General features: G+C 46.9%; 1 protein-coding gene across 3 annotated transcripts in view; it reads right to left on the bottom strand.

The window, feature by feature from the left end:
• NAV2 (neuron navigator 2) overlaps positions 1–22,007 on the bottom strand; it is a gene marked incomplete at its 5' end in the record, with an annotated part of 757,282 nt that overhangs the window by 73,678 nt on the left and 661,597 nt on the right. For all 3 annotated transcript variants that reach the window (XM_082845354.1, XM_082845352.1, XM_082845353.1), the window contains one exon: positions 1,317–1,455. In XM_082845354.1, the coding sequence (XP_082701480.1) occupies positions 1,317–1,455 (139 nt within the window). The remainder of the gene's footprint in view (positions 1–1,316; positions 1,456–22,007) is intronic.

The following is a 22,007-nucleotide window of genomic DNA, read 5'->3' as shown; positions in this document are numbered from 1 at the left end:
TAATTAGAAATTCAGGCTAAAAATGAAAACTCAAGAAGTCATAGGCAATCCCAGAGGCAACACCTAATAGATTTCATCAGGCAGCCTGTGTTTACATTTCTGTGGTACAGAATTAATCCCACACTCTGACACATCCTTCATTTAGCCCTGTCCTCAAAGAGAAAGATACCTTTGAAAGCAAAGAGATTCCCAAAGCAGCTCCTATCTGTCCCGAGTGAGACAGAGCGGAGGAAGGAAGCGGATGTGAAAGGAAGGGAGTGAAAGAAGGGGCTGTGTCAGCTCTGCCCTCAAAAGGTCCCTCTGGGAGACTCCATCCCCATCAGACCTTCACATGGGTTCACCCGAGGCAGCGGGCCCCACTGGTGGGAGGGACTCATCATGAAAAGGATTCCAGTCCATACATGCCAGTGCCACTGTGGGGACTGGTGGTGAGGATGGCAACTCGCCTGTCCACTAGTAAAATGGGCTTATTAGAACCAATCCCCCTGACCACTGAGGGATGCTATGAGGGGAAGCAAACACACCTACACAAAACTGCTTTGGAAGCACTGCATCTGAAACACTAAATCAGAGAGTTTAAAGCAGGGGTTGGAAACTCAAGTGCCTCAGGACAGGCAGGTATTTGAAGGGTGTAGCTGGTTGGCACACAGCGGCATGCGCGCCCTGTCCAAAAGCGGGGACACCTGGACATCTGTTGGTTGTGGAGAATATAGACTCAGGGAGGCGATATCTTCTGATTTTTCAAGAGAAACCAGAAGCTCACCATCATGTGAAGTGATGAACTTTAAAAAACTTGACATGCCGCCCCATTTAAAAGAAGAGTGATACCGTGGGCCAAGTACAATACACTGGCAGGAGGACACGACCCACAGATCTGTTGGGACGTACTGGTCTTCCAGCCCAGGCTTCTTAACGTTGTTCCCACCCCAGCACTCTTGAGGGATCAGACGAACGCCATGGACGCACACTGCAGACTAAGAACGGCCAGTTGAGTCCAACATCCTTTTTCTTTCTTTTTTTCTTTTTTTTCCAAATAGATGATGAAACTGAGGTCCGGGAAGGAAACAGGATGTGCCAAGGCCACCACAGTGAGAGCGGTGAGTCTCCCCACTCCCGTTTAGCGTACCCCGATGCTGGACCCCACCCTCTCCCTGCAGGTAGAGGACAGAGTCAAGACATAAGAGCACAGGCATCAAGCAGGAGGTCGGGCCTCATCTCACGGACCTGGAGATTCTGTGTACCCCAAACAGCCCCCTTGGCCCACAGGCCCAAGGCTCTCTGCTGGCAGGGGCTCTGGGAGGGACCCTGTTCCTTACCTGGACATCCAGGCTCTTACGCGAGGAGGCAGGCGTGTTGGCATAGGAGCCGATGGAGGAGCTGGTGTTGATGTCATCCGTGCTGAGGTTGTCTATGGTGTCGCTGATCCCGCTGCTGACGGAGCTGCTGTCATCCCAGCTGCCAAGACAAACACAGCCTGAGCACCAAGACCTCACACTGCGTCAGCTCAGCAGCGTCTGATGATACAGACAAGTGTGTACCATCCCCGAAGGCTCCGGTGTCACAAAGCCCCAGACAGAGCTCCTTTGCCTCTGATGTGACTCATCTTCAAGGGTGCCATCCATCCGTTTCGTCTGGCAGCTGGGTGAAGTGGCTGATGTGTACCTTCCCCTGAAGGGCGGGCACCTCCCTGAGCAGACGTGGCTGGACACCTACACCCTGCCTACCCCATCCTCAGCTTCATCTCGGGAACTTCAGAAAGGCCAAGGGCTACCTGCCAGGCCTAGAGCCAGCGGAGGAGCAGTGGGTTTGGGGGCTGGAGCTGACAGTGGGGCAGAGAAAGAGACAGCAGTGGCACCCTCCCTGGGGCTCAGAGCGGGAGAAAGAACTGCTATGTGAATTCCCTGGACTCCACTCCTGGAGCAAAAAAGCCAAGGGAAGGAAAGTGCAAAAGTCAGCAAAACCCACCAACTCCATTGGCAGTTCTAACTCTAATAATATCCCAGGATGCATCGAAAATAGAGTCCATTTCTCAACCCTCAACTCCATCGAGACCATCGTCCCCCACCATTCAAGTCAAATCTCCAAAAGCAATAATTCTGCTTTTTTCTTCTGCCTTGCCTCCTGCTTCCCAACACCAAGACATTCAGTCAACCCCCAGGTCCGCCCGCCTCTGCTTGCAGAATCTCTCCCAGTGTGCACGGCCCTCCCCGCCCCTGCGCCCTGAGCCTTCAGCTGCTTAGCTCTGCCTAGGTGACTGCCAACAGGCCGGCTGTGCTCTGTGCTCCTCGTCTGCTCCCAGACCATCTATTCTTCCCACGGCGCCAGAAAGATCTTTGTGAAACACAAATCAGATCTATTGCTCCACTGCTTCAAACCCTCCAGCGGCTTCTCAGGGACCCAAACTCTGTACTCTGGCCCTCAAGACCCTGTGATCCAGCCTCCCCGTCCAGTCCTGTCTTGGGCCCCCCTCCACCGCTCACTGGCTCTGGGTTTTCATGTTCAAGGCTTTGCATTTACTGTACCTCTTCTTGGTCACCTGTCCCTTCTTCTTTCTCACTTGAAGAGTCACCTCCCCAGAAAGGCCGTCCCTGGTCCCTCTATCTGCAGTGCCACCTCCAGCCCCCGCCCGGCCAGCATCAAGCCGGTTGCATTTTCTCATCTATTTGGTTGCAGGGTGGCAGATACACAGCAGGTGCTCAATAAATACTTGCTGATTTAGACACATGGGAGTGGGAAGTTGAGGAGGCTATAAAGTAAGCTTCCAGCATCGATGTAACACTGCTCTACTTGATCGAGTGACAAAAGGGAAGGATTACTGTTTTCCTATTGTACAGGTGGAGAAACTGAGGCTTAGAAAGGTAAGGCGCCTGGCACAAGGTCAGACTGTAAGAGGTGGAGCAGGACCTGGATCCAGCTGCCCCAGCTTCAGAGCCACCCTCTTTTTTTAAAAATAAATTTATTTATTTATTTTTGGCTGCGTTGGGTCTTCATTGCTGCGTGCAGGCTTTCTCTAGTTGGGCGAGCGGGGGCTGCTCTTCACTGCCGTGTGCGGGCTTCTCATTGCGGTGGCTTCTCTTGTTGCGGAGCATGGGCTCTAGGCGTGTGGGCTTCAGTAGTTGTGGCTCACGGGCTCTAGAGCACTGGCTCACTAGTTGTGGCTCATGGGCTCTAGAGTGTGGGCTCAGTAGTTGTGGCCCACGGGCCCAGTTGCTCCGCGGCATGTGGGATCTTCCCAGACCAGGGCTCAAACCCGTGTCCCCTGCATTGGCAGGCAGATTCTCAACCACTGCACCACCAGGGAAGCCCGTGATTCACAATTTTTAAAGGTTATACTCCATTTATAGTTATTATAAAATATTGGCTGTACTCCCTGTGCTACACAATATATCCTTGCAGCTTATATATTTTGTACATAGTAGTTTGTACCTTCTAATCCCCTACCCCATCTTGCCCCTTGCTTCTTCCATCTCCCCACTGGTGACCACTCGTTTGTTCTGTGAGTCTGTTCCTGTTCTGTTATATTCCCTAGTGTGCTGTATTTTTTTAGATTCTACATGTAGGTGCTATCATATAGTATTTCTCTTTTTCTTTTCTTTTTTTTTAAAATAAATTTATTTATTTATTTATGGCTGTGTTGGGTCTTCATTTCTGTGTGAGGGCTTTCTCCAGTTGCAGCGAGCGGGGGCCGCTCTTCATCGCGGTGCGCGGGCCTCTCACTGTTGCGGCCTCTCCCGTTGCGGAGCACAGGCTCCAGATGCGCAGGCTCAGTAGTTGTGGCTCACAGGCTTAGTTGCTCCGCGGCATGTGGGATATTCCCAGACCAGGGCTCGAACCCATGTCCCTTGCATTGGCAGGAAGATTCCCAACCACTGCGCCACCAGGGAAGCCCTCTCTTTTTCTCTCTGACTTATTTTGCTAAGCATGATGCCCTCTAAGTCCATCCATGTTGTTGCAAATTGCAAAATTTCATTCTTTTTTTATGACTGAGTAATATTCCATTGTATGTACATACCACACTTTTAGCCATTCATCTGTTGATGGACACTTAGGTTGCTTCCTTATCTTGACAATTATAAATAATGCTGCTGTGAACATTGGGATGCATGTATCTTTTTGCATTAGTGTTTTTGTTTTTTCGGATGTATATCCAGGAGTGGAATTGTTCTGACACTGGCGTTTCTGAGGCATCAGGCTGCCGCTGTGCAGGCCTTTCAGTGAGGCACAGCTCACCGTGGAGGGTTGAATGGTGGAGTAATGTGGTTAAGTCAATGCATCATCATCACACAGCCCTGGGTGTAGATACTGATCCTGCCACTCCTGCTCTGGGATATGCTAGCCTCCCGAACCTGGGCTTCCTCCTGGGGAAGTGGGCCGTGTCGTATGCCCGTGTGCACTGAAAATTGATGTAATAGAGAGCCGTCTGGCATCACAGTAAAGAGGGTGGCTCTGGGACTTCCCTGGTGGCGCAGTGGTTAAGAATTCACCTGCCAATGCAGGGGACACGGGTTTGATCCCTGGTCCAGGAAGATCCCACATGCCACGGAGCACCGAAGCCTGTGAGCCACAATTACTGAGCCTGCGCGTCTGGAGCCTGTGCTCCGCAACAAGAGAGGCCGCGACAGTGAGAGGCCCGCGCACCGTGATGAAGAGTGGCCCCCGCTCACCGCAACTAGAGAAAGCCCTCGCACAGAAACGAAGACCCAACACAACCAAAAATAAATGTAAATTAATAAATAAAAAACTAAAAAAAATTTGTGAATCACTATGCTGCACATCTGAAACAAATAATATTGTACATCAATGATATCTCGAAAAAACAAACCAAAAAAACCAAACTACAAAAACGAAATGCCGATATCTGAGATTTAGAAAGCCAGGAGCTCCCCATACTCCCCCAAGTAATCAAGAGGAAGTTTCAGTTTGTTCCACCAGCTTGTAGGATGCCTGTCTCAGCTCTACTGATCAGGCAGGAAGACGAGGCTTAGTGGAAACCTGTTTTCATCACCTTTCCCTTCAGCCCGCCAATGTGGCTTCCTAAAGCCCACCTGGAGGGTCCCACGCAAGTGCAGGGGAAACATGCAAAGGTGGTTCTCAAGTAGGGAGGATAAAGGCAGGAAGTGTGAGGGCTCAGCAGAGGACTTAGGATGAATTCACAGGCCCTGCAGCAGCCCGCAGCTCCGGGTCTTAGCCGGCTCCCCACCCTGTGATGACACTGCTTTGGCCTGGGCTCCATCCGGTTCGGAATCCTCCTTTAAGGACTTCTCCAAATGCTCTGGCCCACCCTCACAGTCCCCTCCTCTGAATCCCCACAGTCTTCCGCATTTGGGTTCATTCTATGCACTCCTGCAGTTTTCTAGCTGTTCTCCGTATGATGGTCTGTCCTACTTTCCAAGCATATGCAGGGGTCTGCTTCGTGATAGTAACAAGTGCATCCCAGGTGTCAGGCATCATGCCAGGTGCTTCCGATACATCACTTATGGCTCCACTCTTCCTATCACACCTGTAAGGGACCTATTATCCTCCCCAGTTGACAAATGAAGAGATCAAGGCTGAAAGAACAAGTATTTTGCCCAGTGCCGTGCAGTCCACTTTGGCATTGGGCTTGAGACGCTGAATCGTCTAATTGCAGAGCACGCGCTCCCTCTGGCCTGCATCATCCGATTCTTCACAACAGCCGCTGGCTGAGCACTTGCCAACATGCCAACTCTACAGTATCTGCACGTATTCTCAGCAACGTTCCTACTCCCTCACAGGTGGCCTTGCTTCCTAATGAGGAAACTTGAGGCTGTGAGAGCTGCCGTCCAGGGCTCTCTGCAGATGCATGGCAGAGCTGGCAGTGAAGCCCTCCCTGACCCTGAAGCCCACCTCCAGAGCAGTGCTGCCACAGCAATGCCAGCCTCACATCAACTCCATCTCCAGGCACACAGTATGTGTTTATTAAACACCTCCTGACTGAACTCACGTACAGGAGAGACGGGCAGGGCAAGTTCTGACGCAAAACGCAGCCCCAGCAGTGGATTCTGAGCCCGGCTCCCTCCCACTTCAGCCTCTGACAAGTCACAACTTCCTTGCCTCAGTTGCCTTATGGGTGACACATGGATGACACCACCTAGGCTGACAACTGTGGAAGGCTCTGCTGGGAAAAGGGTGACGTAACAGATGGGAAAGGACTCTAATTCACCCTCATGATGAAAAGAAAATCCCATGAGTCTTTAATTGCATCTGCTCTCTAGGGTTAGCAATTTAACGTATCTAAAATTTCCTATAATCCAACAAAGAAGAAAGAGGACAGCCAAGAGACAAGTGGGGCTGGAGGCGAGGAAGGAGGGAACTTAGTAACAGATGCCCATGAATCCAAGCCCCAGATTTTTTTGCTCTGAAATTGTACCCGCTCTTCCTTTGTGGCCTTTCAACACTGAGATGCTGTTGCAGAGGGGCATGTGGCACTTATCACACACACGATTCTTCCCACGTCGGTGCCCAGAGCATCATGAGGCTATGATGAGATTACAGGAAGTCCTTGAAACTGAGCTGGCCCAGAAGGGGCGAACCAATGATCTACCCCACAGAAGAGTGGAGAGGGGAAATTAAGGAGGAGGAAGGAGCAGCGACACAAGGGAAGTCCATGCTGAACAAGAGCGGCCTTGGTGTCCCCGAAACCAGAGCTGTCCCCACACTCGGAAAACCAGCCATGTCTCCCTCACTTCTGGATCTTTGGGGACACTGACGGATCTATCTAGATATAAAATCACTTAGCTCCAACTTGTCCTTTCCCTAAAATTCAGGGTACTATAAATGGCCATGAGCCACCAAGATCAAGGTCAGTGAGTTCCAAGAAGCATCCTAAGGAAAACTGGGTCCATAAGATGCTCTGTGATAACAATGTGGTCCCAACAAGAGAATGTGGGGTATGCTAGCCCCCTCTTAGAGATTCACGTTGTCCAGGAACTTCTTCACCGTTACAAAGTGCTGGCACGAGCTCTTTAACTTTGCCTAAAAGAGCACTCCCCCCACAGAAGATGCTGAGAATGACACACAGCTCTGGAAGAAATGCAAAGGAAGCCGAGAGCTGCCTCTGACCCACTGGCCCCTTCATCCTTACCTGCCTTAGAAAGCAGTTAGCCCAGAGGCCGGGAAGCAGAGGCAAGAGGAATGACATCACATGAGCTCCTGCATCCAGTCAGTCCAGAAGCCAGAAGCCACTTCTGGGAGACCAAACAGTGAGAACTAATAAAATTCTTTTCTTTTGCTTAAAACGAGTTTGCTTAGGTTTTTGTCACTCGGTATACTTGTGCTAACTACTGGGGAATTGCAATTTGTTTCTAAAACGACTCCAGACATGTGGTTAAGAGTCAGACAGGAAAAATGTGGAAAGCATGCAGAATTCATTCAGGCAGTAAGGACATTAGTTGAATCCAATCAAGTGGCAAAGGAAATTAGGTACAACCTGGGATGGGGTACAAGTCTACTGACCCAAGTCGGGCGATAAATGTTGAAAGAGGTTACAAAACATGATTATGACTCAAACTTGAAAGAAACCCAGAGGATTTGTGTTTGCAGTGAGGTGAAACAAAATTCCAGGTAAGAGGCTCGAGGGACCCAGATGACACGGCAGAAAGAACTACAGTGTACTCAGCCGTGGCTCCAGAACAATCGTTCTGGAATATGATTTGACCATTCCTGCATCCTGCCCTTGAATCTGATTGAGAAAAACCACATGATGGTTCTGAGCCCACCTGAGAGGATAAACTTCCTCCCCTCAGTTGGGAGTAAGTGACTTTAAATCCTGGGAAAGTTTCAAAAAGATGAAGGGAGATAATGAAATAAATCCTAATATTAATACTTAAGTTTAGAGTGAAAGCTTTGTGATCACTGGGGTGATTTCTCTATATGTATAATATTTAAAAAAATACACGAGACTCTAAAAAGAATAGTCTTGTGATTCGAACCTAAATGAGTACTGATTTTTGATTTGAGATTTTTAAGATGAAAGATTTAAGAACTGGATTCAGACTGCAAAAAAAATTGAAGTGTTTTGGACAAACTGAAGTTATAAATGTCATAAATTATTTGATTTGCAAGGGTTGTTTAAGCGCTTAGAAAGATTTAGCTTGTTAGGCTGCTAAAGTCTACCCCATCCAACATTTGGAGAGCATGAGGAAACCAGGTATGTTAAGTTTACGAATGCAATCTGAGATATTTAAGGAGGGAAATCCCTGGTGGTCCAGTAGTTAGGACCTGGCGTTCTCACTGCTGGGGGCCTGGGTTCGATCCCTGGTTGGGGAACTAAGATCCCACAAACCTCGCGGTGCAGCAAAAAATAAATAAAATAAAATATTGAAGGAAACTTAATTATCCAAGTTTGCCAACAGTACTAATTAAATTCAAGTCTGAATTAATAAAGTACTAATCAAATAACAAGTGGAAACGTTCTTAATGCATACAAAAATACTTGACTTACAGATAAGATTTGTAAGAAAACAGGTTTCAAAATTAAAACTTCAACAGTTGAATAGTAAAACCTAATTAATTCTAAGACATTCTTTTTGGGTACAAAAGCGTTCCTCGGACATTTAGAAAAATATTAAAGCAGATTTCATTTTGTGAGTGAATGAATGATTTTTATATGAACGACCAGAAGAATAAATGAACACAAGACAGCATCTATTCTCTTCACCAGTTCTTCCCGTTCCACTTCACCTTCACTCTATATTGTAAGACTGCCAAGACTACTCCAAAAGTCTTAGTGGAAACAGCATTGTGCTCAATAGCCTTGGGAAACAAGCAGAACTCTGGGGGCCTCCTCCTGCCCCGGGTTCTACCATAGGAAACTAAAAGGCAAGTGGGGCCCACAGCTTGGCTGGTTCCCGTCTTTTTTTTTTTTTTTTTTTTAAATTTCAAAACAGCATATGATGTTTATGTCCTATAAATTCTTTGGCTGGGACATCTAGAGAAATGGCAAGAAGATGCTTCCACTGACTCCTCAGAACCATCAACACAAAAAGATCATTTCCCCTCCAGATCACAGCCATGTCCCTTTTTTTGTCCTCAATGAAAGGTCCTCCAATGGTGGTCATATCAGGGCACAACTGCAGTTATAAGTGATCAGATTGGAAGATGACCCTCACCTATTTTTGCCAGTGGGTGGGCGGAAAGAATTCCACCAAACATTTGCTATTTTTCTTCAAGACTCCTAAACTCAACGTTTTTAAGTCCCGAGCCAGGGGACTTGAATTCATTTTGCTCACCTTACCCCCTCAGCCAGCACCCTCTATGTGCCAGGCACCACGTGAGGTTCCGGGGGGTACAGTGATGACTCGGTTGTCCCCACCCTTGACCGCAAAGCCAGTAGATGTGACAGACAAGAACACATAGCTCAGACACAAAGGAAAATGTAAAATGGGAAGGTCAGCAAAGGAAACTGCACTGGTTTCAGACATTTCTACAGCCTTCAATAGCCCCTCAAACCACCAGCCAAGTGCCGGCACAAGGCAATAGACGGCAGCATGGCAAAGCCCAGGCGCACCGATGCTCTCTGCTATGCTGCGCTCTCCTTCAAGGCTTGGAAGTGGCAAAGCCAAGGAGCCAGGCCCTGGCCCCAGCCCTCCCCAGAACTGCTTCCTATTAGAGTTTGGACATTGCACTTACTCTTAGTTCCCAGTCTCTCATGAGGGAGGTGGATGCAGCCATCCCAGAGGTGCTTTCTAACTGCCATCCTGGGAGTTTACGCTCAGAGAAAAGCTAGTAGAGGCAAAGGGGCACTGAAGGTCCCCCCTGGTCAGAGCATCTCCTCTCATTCAGTAAAAGCTACCAAAGAAGTAAACTGCACTTCCTAGTTTCTGGGCTTCTTCGTGGCTGATTTCACCCCTTAAATGATTATCTTTAAAGCCCACACTGAGTCTTTCAAATATTTGGAATAGGTGCCAATATCTTATACATAGGAGATGATTACTTAGCCCTGAGTTGTAACTGCTGTAGACAGACACGTGCTTTCCCATTTGACTCAACCCCCCATCTGAGCCTTTGCACTCGCATATGCTACCTGACTGACCCGGCAATTTGAGTTCGAGACCCTCCTACAGAGGCATTACAACCCAATCCACAAGAGGTTCTTCATGAGACCACTGTTTATCCACAAAGGAATAAGATGCAATCTTACCTAATACTTAAAGCCACCATTGGTGGTGTTTACCAAATGCCAGGCACTGTACTAGGCACGGTACATGGATTATTCCACCTCCCATTTTCCACTGGATGAACCGAGGCTAAGAGCCCAGAGCTCATCAGGATCTTAATGCCAACCAGGGTCTTAATGCCTCTCGTCAGAAAGAGAGTACGTGTAGGTCAGCTTCACAGTCTCTGTCTGCTAACCAGCAGAATCTCAAAAGAACCTCGACTGGCTCACAGCAACCAAGTATAATATCAGTGAGACCCCATGTTGGCCAAGACACCGCATTTTAACCAGAGCCAAGGCTCTCCAAAGTGACCAGAAAATCCATTAAAAAATGGAAAGGCCCATAAGACAAGGAGATCCAGTTTCAGAGTCTTACAAGAGATTCTGACATCACTGTGTCAGGAATTCAAATGCCACTCAGAGGGCTTAAAGCACAATTTTAACAGCCCAAACACAAGCTATCTGCTATGAAAAACGCAGGTGAAAGAATCATAAATTATTCCAGCCTCTCACACTCCCTGTTTTCCTCACTGTTGTAGGGAGTTAGCATTCCATACAACCAAGGAAGAGTAACCTGCTTTCACCAGACCCTCCTGAGAAATCACCTCTAATTTGGACAAATTTTTAATATTGAGCTCTTCTGGGGAGTATCTTGATATATCAGGAATCTGTAATGGTTCTGAATTAACGTGATACTATATTTACAACTTCATCTTCCATGAAATAAAAAGGCAAAACCGAATCCCAAGGTTAGAGGGATGATTAAACAGATTTTTCCACTAGGATTTACACACCCAGGCATGAGGAATCCTGGCTTTCAGCAAAAGACTCTGAAAAGTTACTGAAGGATCTGGAGGGTCATTACACTTTCCAAATGGACTCCCTGTGAGATAATGTTGTTTATGCAAGGGAAAGACATGCTTAAATGATGTGAAAAAAATCAGATTGCAGATAAATATTAGTTCTCTGCTCACTAATAAACCACAGCAGGTTAGCAGAGATGAAGTACTGTAACTCTGGTTCTCAAAAGCAGCCTTCACAAAGCAACGGATCCTAATCCCCTCTCCCCCAAAACCCCAAGGGCTGGGTCTACTTCCAGAAGGCCCTCACCGTTCTCAGAAACAGTCTGGACAGCCCTGCCCCCGCCTCTGCCTCTCTCCTGGTGACTAAGCCCGCACCGTAGAGCCACCCAGGGCTGTGCCCCGGCCTTACCTGCTCACTTTTCCAGTTCTGCTCCAGAATCACAGCAGAGCTCATTTCCAGGGCCCTGTGCCCCCCACCAGACAGCTGTATTCACTTGCAAAAGCCCAGACTGGTGGAACTTGTTTTCTGGCTATTGTTCAAGGCAATTGTTCCTGTGAAACCCCAGGGCCCAGCGGAATGAGATCCTTTGGCGTGGATGAGTAAGCAAGCCCAACCAGGGCTTAGCAGCAACCCCTGGGGCAGGGAAAAGGTTTGGCTACCTCCATTTCCCACCAGACAGGTATGTTAACTATTTCCTCCCCAGGAGATTTTCTCAGGAGCATCACCTCCTCCCAGCACTGCCCGAGCCTGTTAAGAAAATCGACCTTCAAAGAATGCAGCAGGACTCCTGCAGAAACCTACCTTTCGCTGCCTATCTGAGAATGATAAGGGCCAACTTTAATTGAAGTTTAAAGCTGTGCTAGACTCCATGCTAATTATATTACTTGCATTCTTTCATTTAATCTGCTCAACTCTATGATAAAAATAATAACTATATAATATAATATAATATATAATAATAATGACAGCTTACTTTTATTTTCTCCTGGGTACCATGAGATAAGAGACTAATTCTATACCCATTCTAGAGATGAGACAACTAACGCTTGGAAAGAAAGGCCCAAAGGTCGTACAACTAGGACCTGTTGAAGCTGGGATTCATACACAGATCCGAGAGCGTTCAACCGCCTCATTTATTTATTCATTTGACACATTTTCATGAACACCTACATGTGTATTAAAAGGACTTTAAAGTTTTCCACATGAAAAAAAAGATAGCTACTTGAAAACAGCGATGAGCAAACAAGCCACCCTTCCTGGTTTCACCCCTGGGATCAGCCTACAGGGTCTTGCTTTTGCAAAATGACCCGGAACCTGAGCTCAAATTAAAGGAAGGGCAGAGTTAGATACTAATCCCAGTAAATTTAGTCTCATCTAGCAGTGGGCTAGGGTACCATAAATCCCCAAGGCTCTGCATGGAGGCAGCATATGCTCTGAAGGAAAAAGCAAAACAGATCTAGGTTTGAACCCTAGCCCTGCCATTTGCTTTGTCAGAGCAGCTTCACCTCCAGGAGACCCAGGTTTCCTCCTGTGTGATCTGGTGCTAATTAACACCCAGTCCTCATAAGCCTTCTGTGGGACCACATCAGATCTCCAGGCACAGAGGAGACAACCAGCTCCTGTCAGCTGCAGCCCTGGATCCAGGGACTTTGCAAGGACCGCAGGAAGGAGACACAGGCCCACAATATGCAATAGATGATAAAGTTCTAGCGCAAGAGTTTGCTGCCATAAACGGGCAGTGTCCCAGGGGAGAAGCAGCTTCTACAGACAGTGCCAGGTGCAAGGCCAATCATTTGAGGTGGAGAGAGGGAAACAGGAACCCCATAAAGAAGGCTCCAAGGGGATTTAGTAGCACTCAGAATGCCTGGGGTTGAGTTTCACCCCACGGCACCTTTGTCCCATTTTGGTAACTCATTCCTTCGACAAGTAGGTGGTCCCCTGAGTAAGCGTGAAATTCCTCCTTTGGCTCCAGGGGCTGGTTGGGCTACAAACCCCAGAGCTCTGGTCCAGATGCCCTATACCCTCATTGTTAGAATAGGCACCAGCGTGTCTGCTGGCCTTAGCTACACAAAGGCCTCTCTCCTCCAAGGCTCCACCAGAGAAGGCTGCTGACACTTGGTCCACAGCCGCCTGGCTTTTGCCAAAGATCTCAACAAACTCGTCCTGTTGTTCTGTTTACCAGAAGACATGAGTACCCTATACATCAACAGAATTCAGCAATAGCTAATGAAAATAGCAGCAAACGCTCACACAAGCTGAAAAGTTTTAATAGTGGGCTCCAGGCACTTTGCTAAAGCACTTTACATATGTTATCCCACACACTCCTATTACACTATAAGGCACAAACTATCAACGGCCCCTTTTTATAGATGTGGAAACTGAGACTTACAGGGGCTATGGTGACCTGCCTACGGTGCCAGAGCTAATAAATGGAGCTGGATTTGAACCTAGATCTGCATGGTTCTAAAACCCAAGCTCTTCTTAACCACATTCATTCAACCTAAGAGCAGAGGCAAAGAGGCTTTTAAGCAGATCATAGTCATATAAGAACTCTGAACTCTCACTTGTTCTCCAAAAAACCCAGGACACCTTTTAATGCAGTCAACTTATTTCAAAAACATCTCCAAGTAGTTAAAGATAAGCTGGGGTGGGGATCCCAGACAGGGCACTGACTGGCTGCCCTAGGTCTAGAGTAGGTGGGGGGATGTGAGGGTCCCAACATTTCCATTAACACCGCCCACCCACACATACTCACACTCACCTCCCCATACATCTTAGGAGTCCGGGAACCTGAATGCATAAAACAGAACTACAACTGCCTCAGGGCTGCCGGTCAGGGGTCTGCCCTTAAGCTACGTCTTCTGGGGCAATGGGATGGGGAGGAAAAAGAACTGGGGTCAAGAAACAGACACTCAAAATCAGCTCTGGGATCCAAGAGCAGCTCAGCCCTAGCTAATTAGCCATCCCCGTCACACATGTGAACGGCTAGTGCCAAGCCTGGGTCAGCATTAACATTCTGGGTGTACAACCTCTCCCTCTGGGACTCCATAAATCCAGCTTCTTGGGAGGCAGCCGGAGAGTTCCAGGGCACAGTTCCAGCAGCCCAAGGCCAACTCCAAGGCCACTGACCTTCCCAGATTTGACTTTCACTTGGGCTTCTGCCCCCCTGAACCAGGTACAAAGCCAACCAGCACAAATCCAGTCACAGATTCATCCATGAGTCCGAAAGCCTCAGAGAGATTAGCAGACTCCCAGGTAGGTCCTGCTGCCAAAGCAGTTACTTTTTAATACCACCCGGCTCCAGAGACAAGCCGAATCTGAGAGGCCCAGGCAGGCCTTGCTTGCAAGTATCATGTGCACTTTGGTGAGTCCTCCACAATAAAAACTGCCCTTCCTCCAGCTGAATCCACATTTAAACCTACAGATAAAACCATCCTGAGCCATCTGCCAAGCCCAACAAGGAAGGCAGGGTGGTGGCCAGTCCCAGCTTTGCCTAGTATCTGTGTGACCTTAAGCATGTTCCCTTAACCTCTCCTGGCTCCCACTGCCTCACCTCAAAATTTAAAATAATACTGCTGGCTTTGCAAGAAAAGTTAAATGAGACAATGCCTGTTAGGTGCTTGGCAAGTAGTAGGTGGCAACGAACATTGTTTTCTCTTCCCCTTGTCTGGCTTAAAAATAAAAATGCTCCTCTTTGGGCAGCTTTAGAGCGGCCCTAACAAACAAGACAAGCGCTCCTACTTAAATCTATGCCATCCCTCCCAGAGCCTAGTTTCCACAAAAAACCCACCTGGTAATTTGCAGCATTAGTAAACACAACCACAAGTTCACCCGGCTTCTCAGACTCCAAACAAAACCTCCAACTGCAAGTCATTTCAATCAGGGCCCTCTGAACCACCAGCAGCCCTCGCCCTCGCGCGGGGCCCATGTTGCCTCTCTCTAATTCCCCCACCACCCCCCAGGCTCAAAAGTCTCCTCCAAAAAGCTTGAAATAAGGACCTAAGAGAGCTGGTGCTCAACACCCAGTGTTTTGGTCTCAGCAGCCTAATTTGATAAGATGGTCTGGAAAATACTGACATTACCCAAATGTCCAGGTGGACCAAGGACATTTGGGTAATGCTCTGTCAGGCTGCCTTTGAGATTATCAAGGTTAAAATGAAAAGGGCTGGGGTGGGAAGGAAAAGGATGCTGAATTTCCTGACCAGTGACTCCCCCGCGACTTAGCTCACTGGGATTTCGGCAGCTGCACCACTGGCTTCTCTGCATGGCTTTCCGATACCATCCAAGGTAGTACAGGCACCACACCCTGCCCCAGGCCCTAGAAATTTTAGAATATCGTCCTACCTTGTAAGGTTCCTAGGCCAGAGCATTTCACTACATTGTGGTCCTTCGAGAAAGCAGACAAAGAAGCTGAATGAATCTCACAAAGGCAATTCCGTCAGCCAGCCAGCCAGCCAGCCCACGCCGGGCCTGGGAATTCCAGGCACCCAGCAACTCTGCTACTGAAGTACCAGCTAGAAGGGGATCTCCATGCCCCTGCCCAGGAAAGAAACCGGATCCACCAACAAAATTAACCCCTAAAGTGCCAAAGGAGCGAGAGGTCAGGCCTGAGTGCTAGTACCAAGTCAGCTGTGAAAAGTTTCAGCAAAGCAAAAGCTAACACCAAACTCGGAAACTGTTACCGTAAAGCACCTAGTGGAAGGGCGCTCCTATGGTCCCAAGGGAGTCGGTAACAGTGGGTCAAGCTGAATAAAACCTAGACGTGAAAGAATATTCTAAAAACCCATGGACTGTGCTAAAATGTTGGAAAAAGTCTCTCAGCTAAAACTGCTACTATTAATGACACAGAAATCACTGACGGTAACATTACTTAACTAATTCCATCAACAATTGAATGCAAAGCATTTAACTGAAATGATTAGGCTACAGAGATAACTTCTGAATCTGAGGGGGAAAAGATACCTATTTGTATAGCTAACAATGATGTACGTTATTTCTGGTGATGTCAATTTTGATGCGGTGCCAACAAAAATATGCATTAATTCCTCATGGCTTTTGTTTTTGTTTTTTTAAAAGACGCTCGGTCTATGCATGGCTACTTTAAACATTACAGTACAGAGGCTAGGAGGGGAGGTGGGACGGGAGAGAGTCCCAGTTCTGTGATGGGAAGGGGTTGCACCATCTAATCCCTATTAAAACCTGTAATCAAGGAATTCAGAAGGAGCTATGTAAACAGATGCTGTGAACAATGAACAACTGTTTTATTAGTGAGAATTCAAAGGCAAAATAATGTCATAGCCACAAGCTTTTATTTTAAAATGAAGGAGGATTAAGATGCTCTCCAAAACCCTTTCGCCCTCTCCAAAAATCCTACCAGCTGGCTCCCGGCAGCTTTCAAAGACTTTCCTTGAGAAAGGCTCTCTCCCTGGCCTGGGCTGCCTCTCCAATCAGTTGGGGGAATAGGGGGTTATGTGCGCGTGTTTAGAAAGGGGGGAGGGTAGGCGAGGAAGCAATAACTGGCCCCAAGCAAGGTCTCGGTGTGGTCAGTGTTTGCTCAGCAAACAGAAGCCTTTCAAAGGGGGAATGAAGAGCCATTCCTCCCCGACCCAAAAGTGGGGGAATAAAAGGTCAGCTCGGAGAGGAAGCGAGGGTCTAGTGGGGCTTCCCAGGTGAATGAAAAAGCAAATGTGTCCAGGAGCACAGATTGTAATCTTGAAGGAGTCTCAACCAAAGTTAATCATTCACATCTCATCCCTTAGGGCCCTCCCCTAGGTGAAAAATTGAGGCCAGCCTCTGCAGTGGGAAGTGGAAGGCAGAGGCTGGGTGAGGGAGGGGTGAGTTCGGGGGAGGCCAGAGTATCCCAGATTTAGAGACAAAGTCAGGATGGACCCAAACTCTGGCTGACAAAGATGCTTTAAACCATTCCTCTTACCTTCTATACTGTCTCTGGAACTGAATTATCTTTACAACATGACTTGTTTGAGAATCTCGCTGACTTCTGGGTTAATTTAGGTAGAACGACTATGTATATGGAGACATACATACATAAACACACACACACACACATATGCATATATACATACACACACATAAAAAATTTCCGCTGTTTCCTGCAGTTGTTCCTTGTTTTAAGCAAATATGATATGTAAAAATGCAAATTAACTGCCAAGACAACTAAGGGATCCATTCATTCATTTATTCATTCAACTAACAGATATTTACTGAGCACCTGCTATACAAGAGTCAACAACACAGACAAAAAATTCCTTACTCTAATGGGAACTTACTGTTTAGTGATAGAACTATACAATAAATGAGACAAAATGTAAAGTATAGAGTATGTTATAGTGATAAGTGCAAAGGAGAAGAAGTAATGTAGGGAAGAGGCTGTGATTTGTCAAGGAGGGGTGTCTGAAATTTTACATAGGGTGGCTAGGGAAGGCCTGCTGAAGGGATGATTACGACAGATCTGAAAGAAGTGGGGGAGTTGGTTAGGTGAATATTCTGGAAGTAATAGCCTTCTAAAAGAGGGAACGGTCAGTGCAAAGGTCCTGAGACAGGATACAACTTGCACATTCATTCCAAAGACCCGGATATCAGTGTGGCTCGAGCAGAGTGAGCAGTGAAGCAGAGGGAGCCTAGGAGGTCAGGTCAGAGGGGTGAAGGGAGGGTCCCTGAGGAGAGCCTGGCAAGTCACTGTAAGCTTCTTGGCTTTCACTCTGGGAGAGATGCACTGGAGGGTGAATAATGGAGTTTTCTCCTTATATAAAAGTTCGTGTAAATCTTCAACACTAATTATACAATTATGCACAATATTTTTCAAGGGCAACTTTATTACACAAGACAATATAGTTTAAAAGGGTCTCAGTCCTCTCCCTGTGGTTAAAAGTAAAGATCACATCTTTACTATGAGACGCTCTGAATTCTTTGCAGCTATGGGTTCAGATTTAGCTAGAGCTTTTCCATGCTCTGAAAGGCAACACTCAGTATGGCTAAGAGATCCAGCAACAGGAGGAGATAAGAAAAGGAAGGTAGGTCAACCAACTCTATGAGAGCAGATGCCCTTTGGCTTTTTGCAAAGAGCCAAACTTACCCTGTCATTTCTGACCCTGGTTTCCAAATAGGCCAAATTCCAAAGACCTTCTAGAACTCACAACATTTTTCTCCACAGAAACAATGTTATCAATGATGTCAAGGTTCTCAGGTTAACTCACAGAGCCATTTCTTAAACCAAAAAGCAGCTGATCAACTCTACCCAGGTATCAAAGAGTAGAATAAAACTTTATTCTTAGAATACAGTAGGTAATTAGAGAAAACAGAAAACCATTGAAATGAATCTAAAAAGATGTTCACTTACTTCTAATGAATACTTTCATTAAAATAATACTAATAATACTATTTTATTAAAATAATACTAATATTGAAATAATACTAATACTTCACTCCTTCTCCAACATCATCGGTTTCTTTTTACTGGCTCTTTCCCACTGGCCAAGAAATATTTCACCTATTTCATCAAATAAAACAAAATTTTCTTTAACCCCGCATCCATATTCTCCTCCAAGACCATGTTACAGCAGAACACCTCAAAGGAGCTGTCTATACTCCAACTCCTATGGCCCATTGTCTCTTCAACCCACCAGGAAGACTTGCATCCCCCTCGCTCCACTGAAACTGTTTTGTTTCTCCCAAGAACATCAATGGGTTAATTCTTGCCAAAGCCAATGGCCCTTCTGCTACCAACGTGGCAGCATGTAGCTAGGTTGGCAGCTTCCTCCTTCCGGAATGGGTCTCTTCCAAGGTTTCCATGCCATCATCTGCACCTGGCTTCATCCTCCCTCACTGGCTGTGTCTCTCTGTCCCTTACGTCAACCTCCTCCCCTCCACACCTCTAGGGTTTGGTCCCTTGTCCCCTACTCTTTTCTACCTAGTCTTTTCCTAGGTGATCTCATCTGGGGCTTCAAATACTAGACGTAGACAACTCTGAAGTTTGCTTCTCTAGCCTGGCCCCCTCTGTGTACTCAACACATCTCAAATCTAATTCACCTCAGACAGAACTATTGTTTCCAACTTCCAATTTGTATGCATCCCACTCCCAAAGTCGTCTCCTTCCCAGTCAATGTACACTATCCACCAGTCATCTATCAGTCTCTCTTTCCCCTTCATGCCTCCTCTACAATCCACTAACGAGTCCTTTTGGCTATACCTCTCCAATGCACTTTGAACCTGATCACTATTCAGCATCTACAGTAAGATCACATTGGCCCAAGCCACCATCATCTCTCTCCACCGTCAGACACCTCCCTGATCGCCCAGCCTTCCTTCTTGCCCTGCTAGCGTCCATCAGCCACACTGCAGTGACAGTGACCTTTCAAGTATATATCAGATCAAGTTGCCTTTCTGCCTAAAACCCTCCAAGAAGGCTTCCCTGGTGGCGCAGTGGTTGAGAGTCCGCCTGCCGATGCAGGGGACACGGGTTCGTGCCCCGGTCCAGGAAGATCCCACATGCCACGGAGTGGCTGGGCCTGTAAGCCATGGCCGCTGAGCCTGCGCATCCGGAGCCTGTGCTCCGCAACGGGAGAGGCCACAGCAGTGATAGGCCCGCGTACCGCAAAAAAAAAAAAAAAAAAGAATACCTGTGAAAATGAGAAGCATCGCATTGCCCACCACTGAATTTTACTGACTGCGATCTGCAGTAGACAGTGGTAAGGGGAGAAATACTCCAGAGGTCTTCAGCAACGCCTTCCCAGTATAGGAGTTAACACTAGGGAATTTGTGATTTTTAACAGAAATTATAAGACACGAGGTAGCTTTGGGATACAAAATGAGCAACATTTAACCAGCAGCCATTTAGTGCCTGACCTGACTCCAGACTGGACATTGGGGATTTAAGGGCGAGTGGAAGAAAATACCCCAGCCCTGATGGAGCCATTTACTCAGAGCAGACAAACAAGGAAAGTCATTCTGGATGCTACGGGAAACGCGATGAAGGAAACAAACAGGTTTGAGCCCCGGTCCGGGAAGATCCCACGTGCCGTGCAGCAACTAAGCCTGTGTGCCACATCTACTGAGCCTGCACTCTAGAGCCCGTGAGCCACAACTACTGAGCCAGCGTGCCACAATTACTGAAGCCCACGCGCCTAGAGACCGTGCTCCGCAACAAGAAAAGCCACCGCAACGAGAAGCCCGTGCACCGCAATGAAGAGTAGCCCCTGCTCGCCACAACTAGAGAAAGCCCGCACGCAGCAGCAAAGACCCAACGCAGCCAAATATAAATAAGTAAATAAATTTATAAAAAACAAAAAATATAGATTATTTAAAAAAATTATTTTATTTATTGTTTTAGCTGCATTGGGTCTTTTGTTGCTACACGTGGGCTTTCTCTAGTTGCAGCGAGCGGGGGTTACTCTTAGTTGTGGTGCACGGGCTTCTCATTGCGGTGGCTTCTCTTGTTGCGGAGCACAGGCTCTAGGCACACGGGCTTCAGTAGCTGTGGCACTTGGGCTCAGTAGTTGTGACTCGCGGGCTCTAGAGCGCAGGCCCAGTAGTTGTGGCGCATGGGGTTAGCTGTTTCACGGCATGTGGGATCTTCCCAGACTAGGGCTCAAACCCATGTCCCCCGCAATGGCAGGCGGATTCTTAACCACTGCACCACCAGGGAAGTCCCAGAGATGCCTCTTCTAACAGGCTGCCAACTAACTACAAACCAACTCCCAAATGGCAGCATTTTCAACAAAGGATACGTGAGGCCAAAGTTATTTTCAATGACAACGATAATTCAGATTTACATACTTTACTGCCTATAAATCTCATTTAATTCTCCCAACTGTGCCAACAAATATTATTATCCTTACGTTACAGAAAAACAAACTGGAACTCAGATAACCTAGACGCCTTGCTCACAGTCATACAAGTACTAAGGGACTGATTGAAGCCCATGCCTTCAGATGGCAAATCCTGTTCAGTTTCCATAACTCCACGTGCTTAGAGTAGCAAACATTTCCAGGTCACTGTGCCAACAGATGTCACTAACAGGTTATCCTTTAGCTGCTTCTAATACTTTGGACTTGGTCCTGTTTAGATCTACCCTTCCACCAAATTCTATGCTATCATGTCTTCTACTGTATTCCCAGTGACTGTTCTCTTTAAAATATTGGCTGGGTGCTGACTTTTATGTGCCAGGCATTGTGCTGGGTAAACAGAGGTAGGCAAAAGAGAAAAGGTCTCACTCTCCCCCTCATGGAGCTTATAGTGCCGTGTTTGCGGGGATGTCAGCCAATCAAATAGAAAACAAATACATTTAATTGCAAACCATGATACATGCCATGAAAGAAAAGCATAGTAAGCTGTGGGAGCACATCAGAGGGGAGAAGAGGAGATTACTGCTTATAAAGTCAGAAAAATCTGTGCCTAGGCTGCCTGTACAGGAATGCTGTGCAACGCTAAAAGTTGACAGTTTGGTGAAAAATTTTAATTTTGTGCCTATTTATATATAGCTTTCCACATAATAAAATGAGATTATCCCATAAACCCCATCCCAAACACCCTCGGCTAATATACGACAGCCACAAAGATTCCTGACATTGTCCCCACGGCCAATAAGGAGTAACAGCAGATAAGAAAGTTAGTTCATCTGGTGTTTAGGGATCAATTTAGAGTTAGGGCTTCCTGCATCTTTGGTCATTGTAATAAACCTGGTTATTTGGAAGAAAATATTTAAAACAAAAACAAAAAACCAAAGAAGCAAATCCACGTGGCAATTTGGTCTTTCGAAAAACAAACAAAAAAATAAATAAAGGAAATTTAAAATAATACCATTGGCTATAAGGGGTTGTATTTTGATAATGCTGTTATGGGTGCATAGGGAGAATCCCAAGAGTTCAACTATTTATTTTTGCAGCTGGACTATTATCTATCTCTATGAAGATGGATGGGTAATGAATAAAATATTTCAAAGCCACTCTTTGGCTTTTTTTCACGTGGCTCCAGCTGCAAGGACATCCTTGAGTGTGTCCAGTGCAGGGTGGTG

This window comes from Leucopleurus acutus (genome assembly GCF_964270905.1).
Source record: "Leucopleurus acutus genome assembly, chromosome: 8".
NCBI lineage: Eukaryota > Metazoa > Chordata > Mammalia > Artiodactyla > Delphinidae > Leucopleurus > Leucopleurus acutus.
The sequence above is the reverse complement of the archived record's forward strand: the minus strand, read 5'-3'. Positions and strand labels throughout refer to the sequence as shown.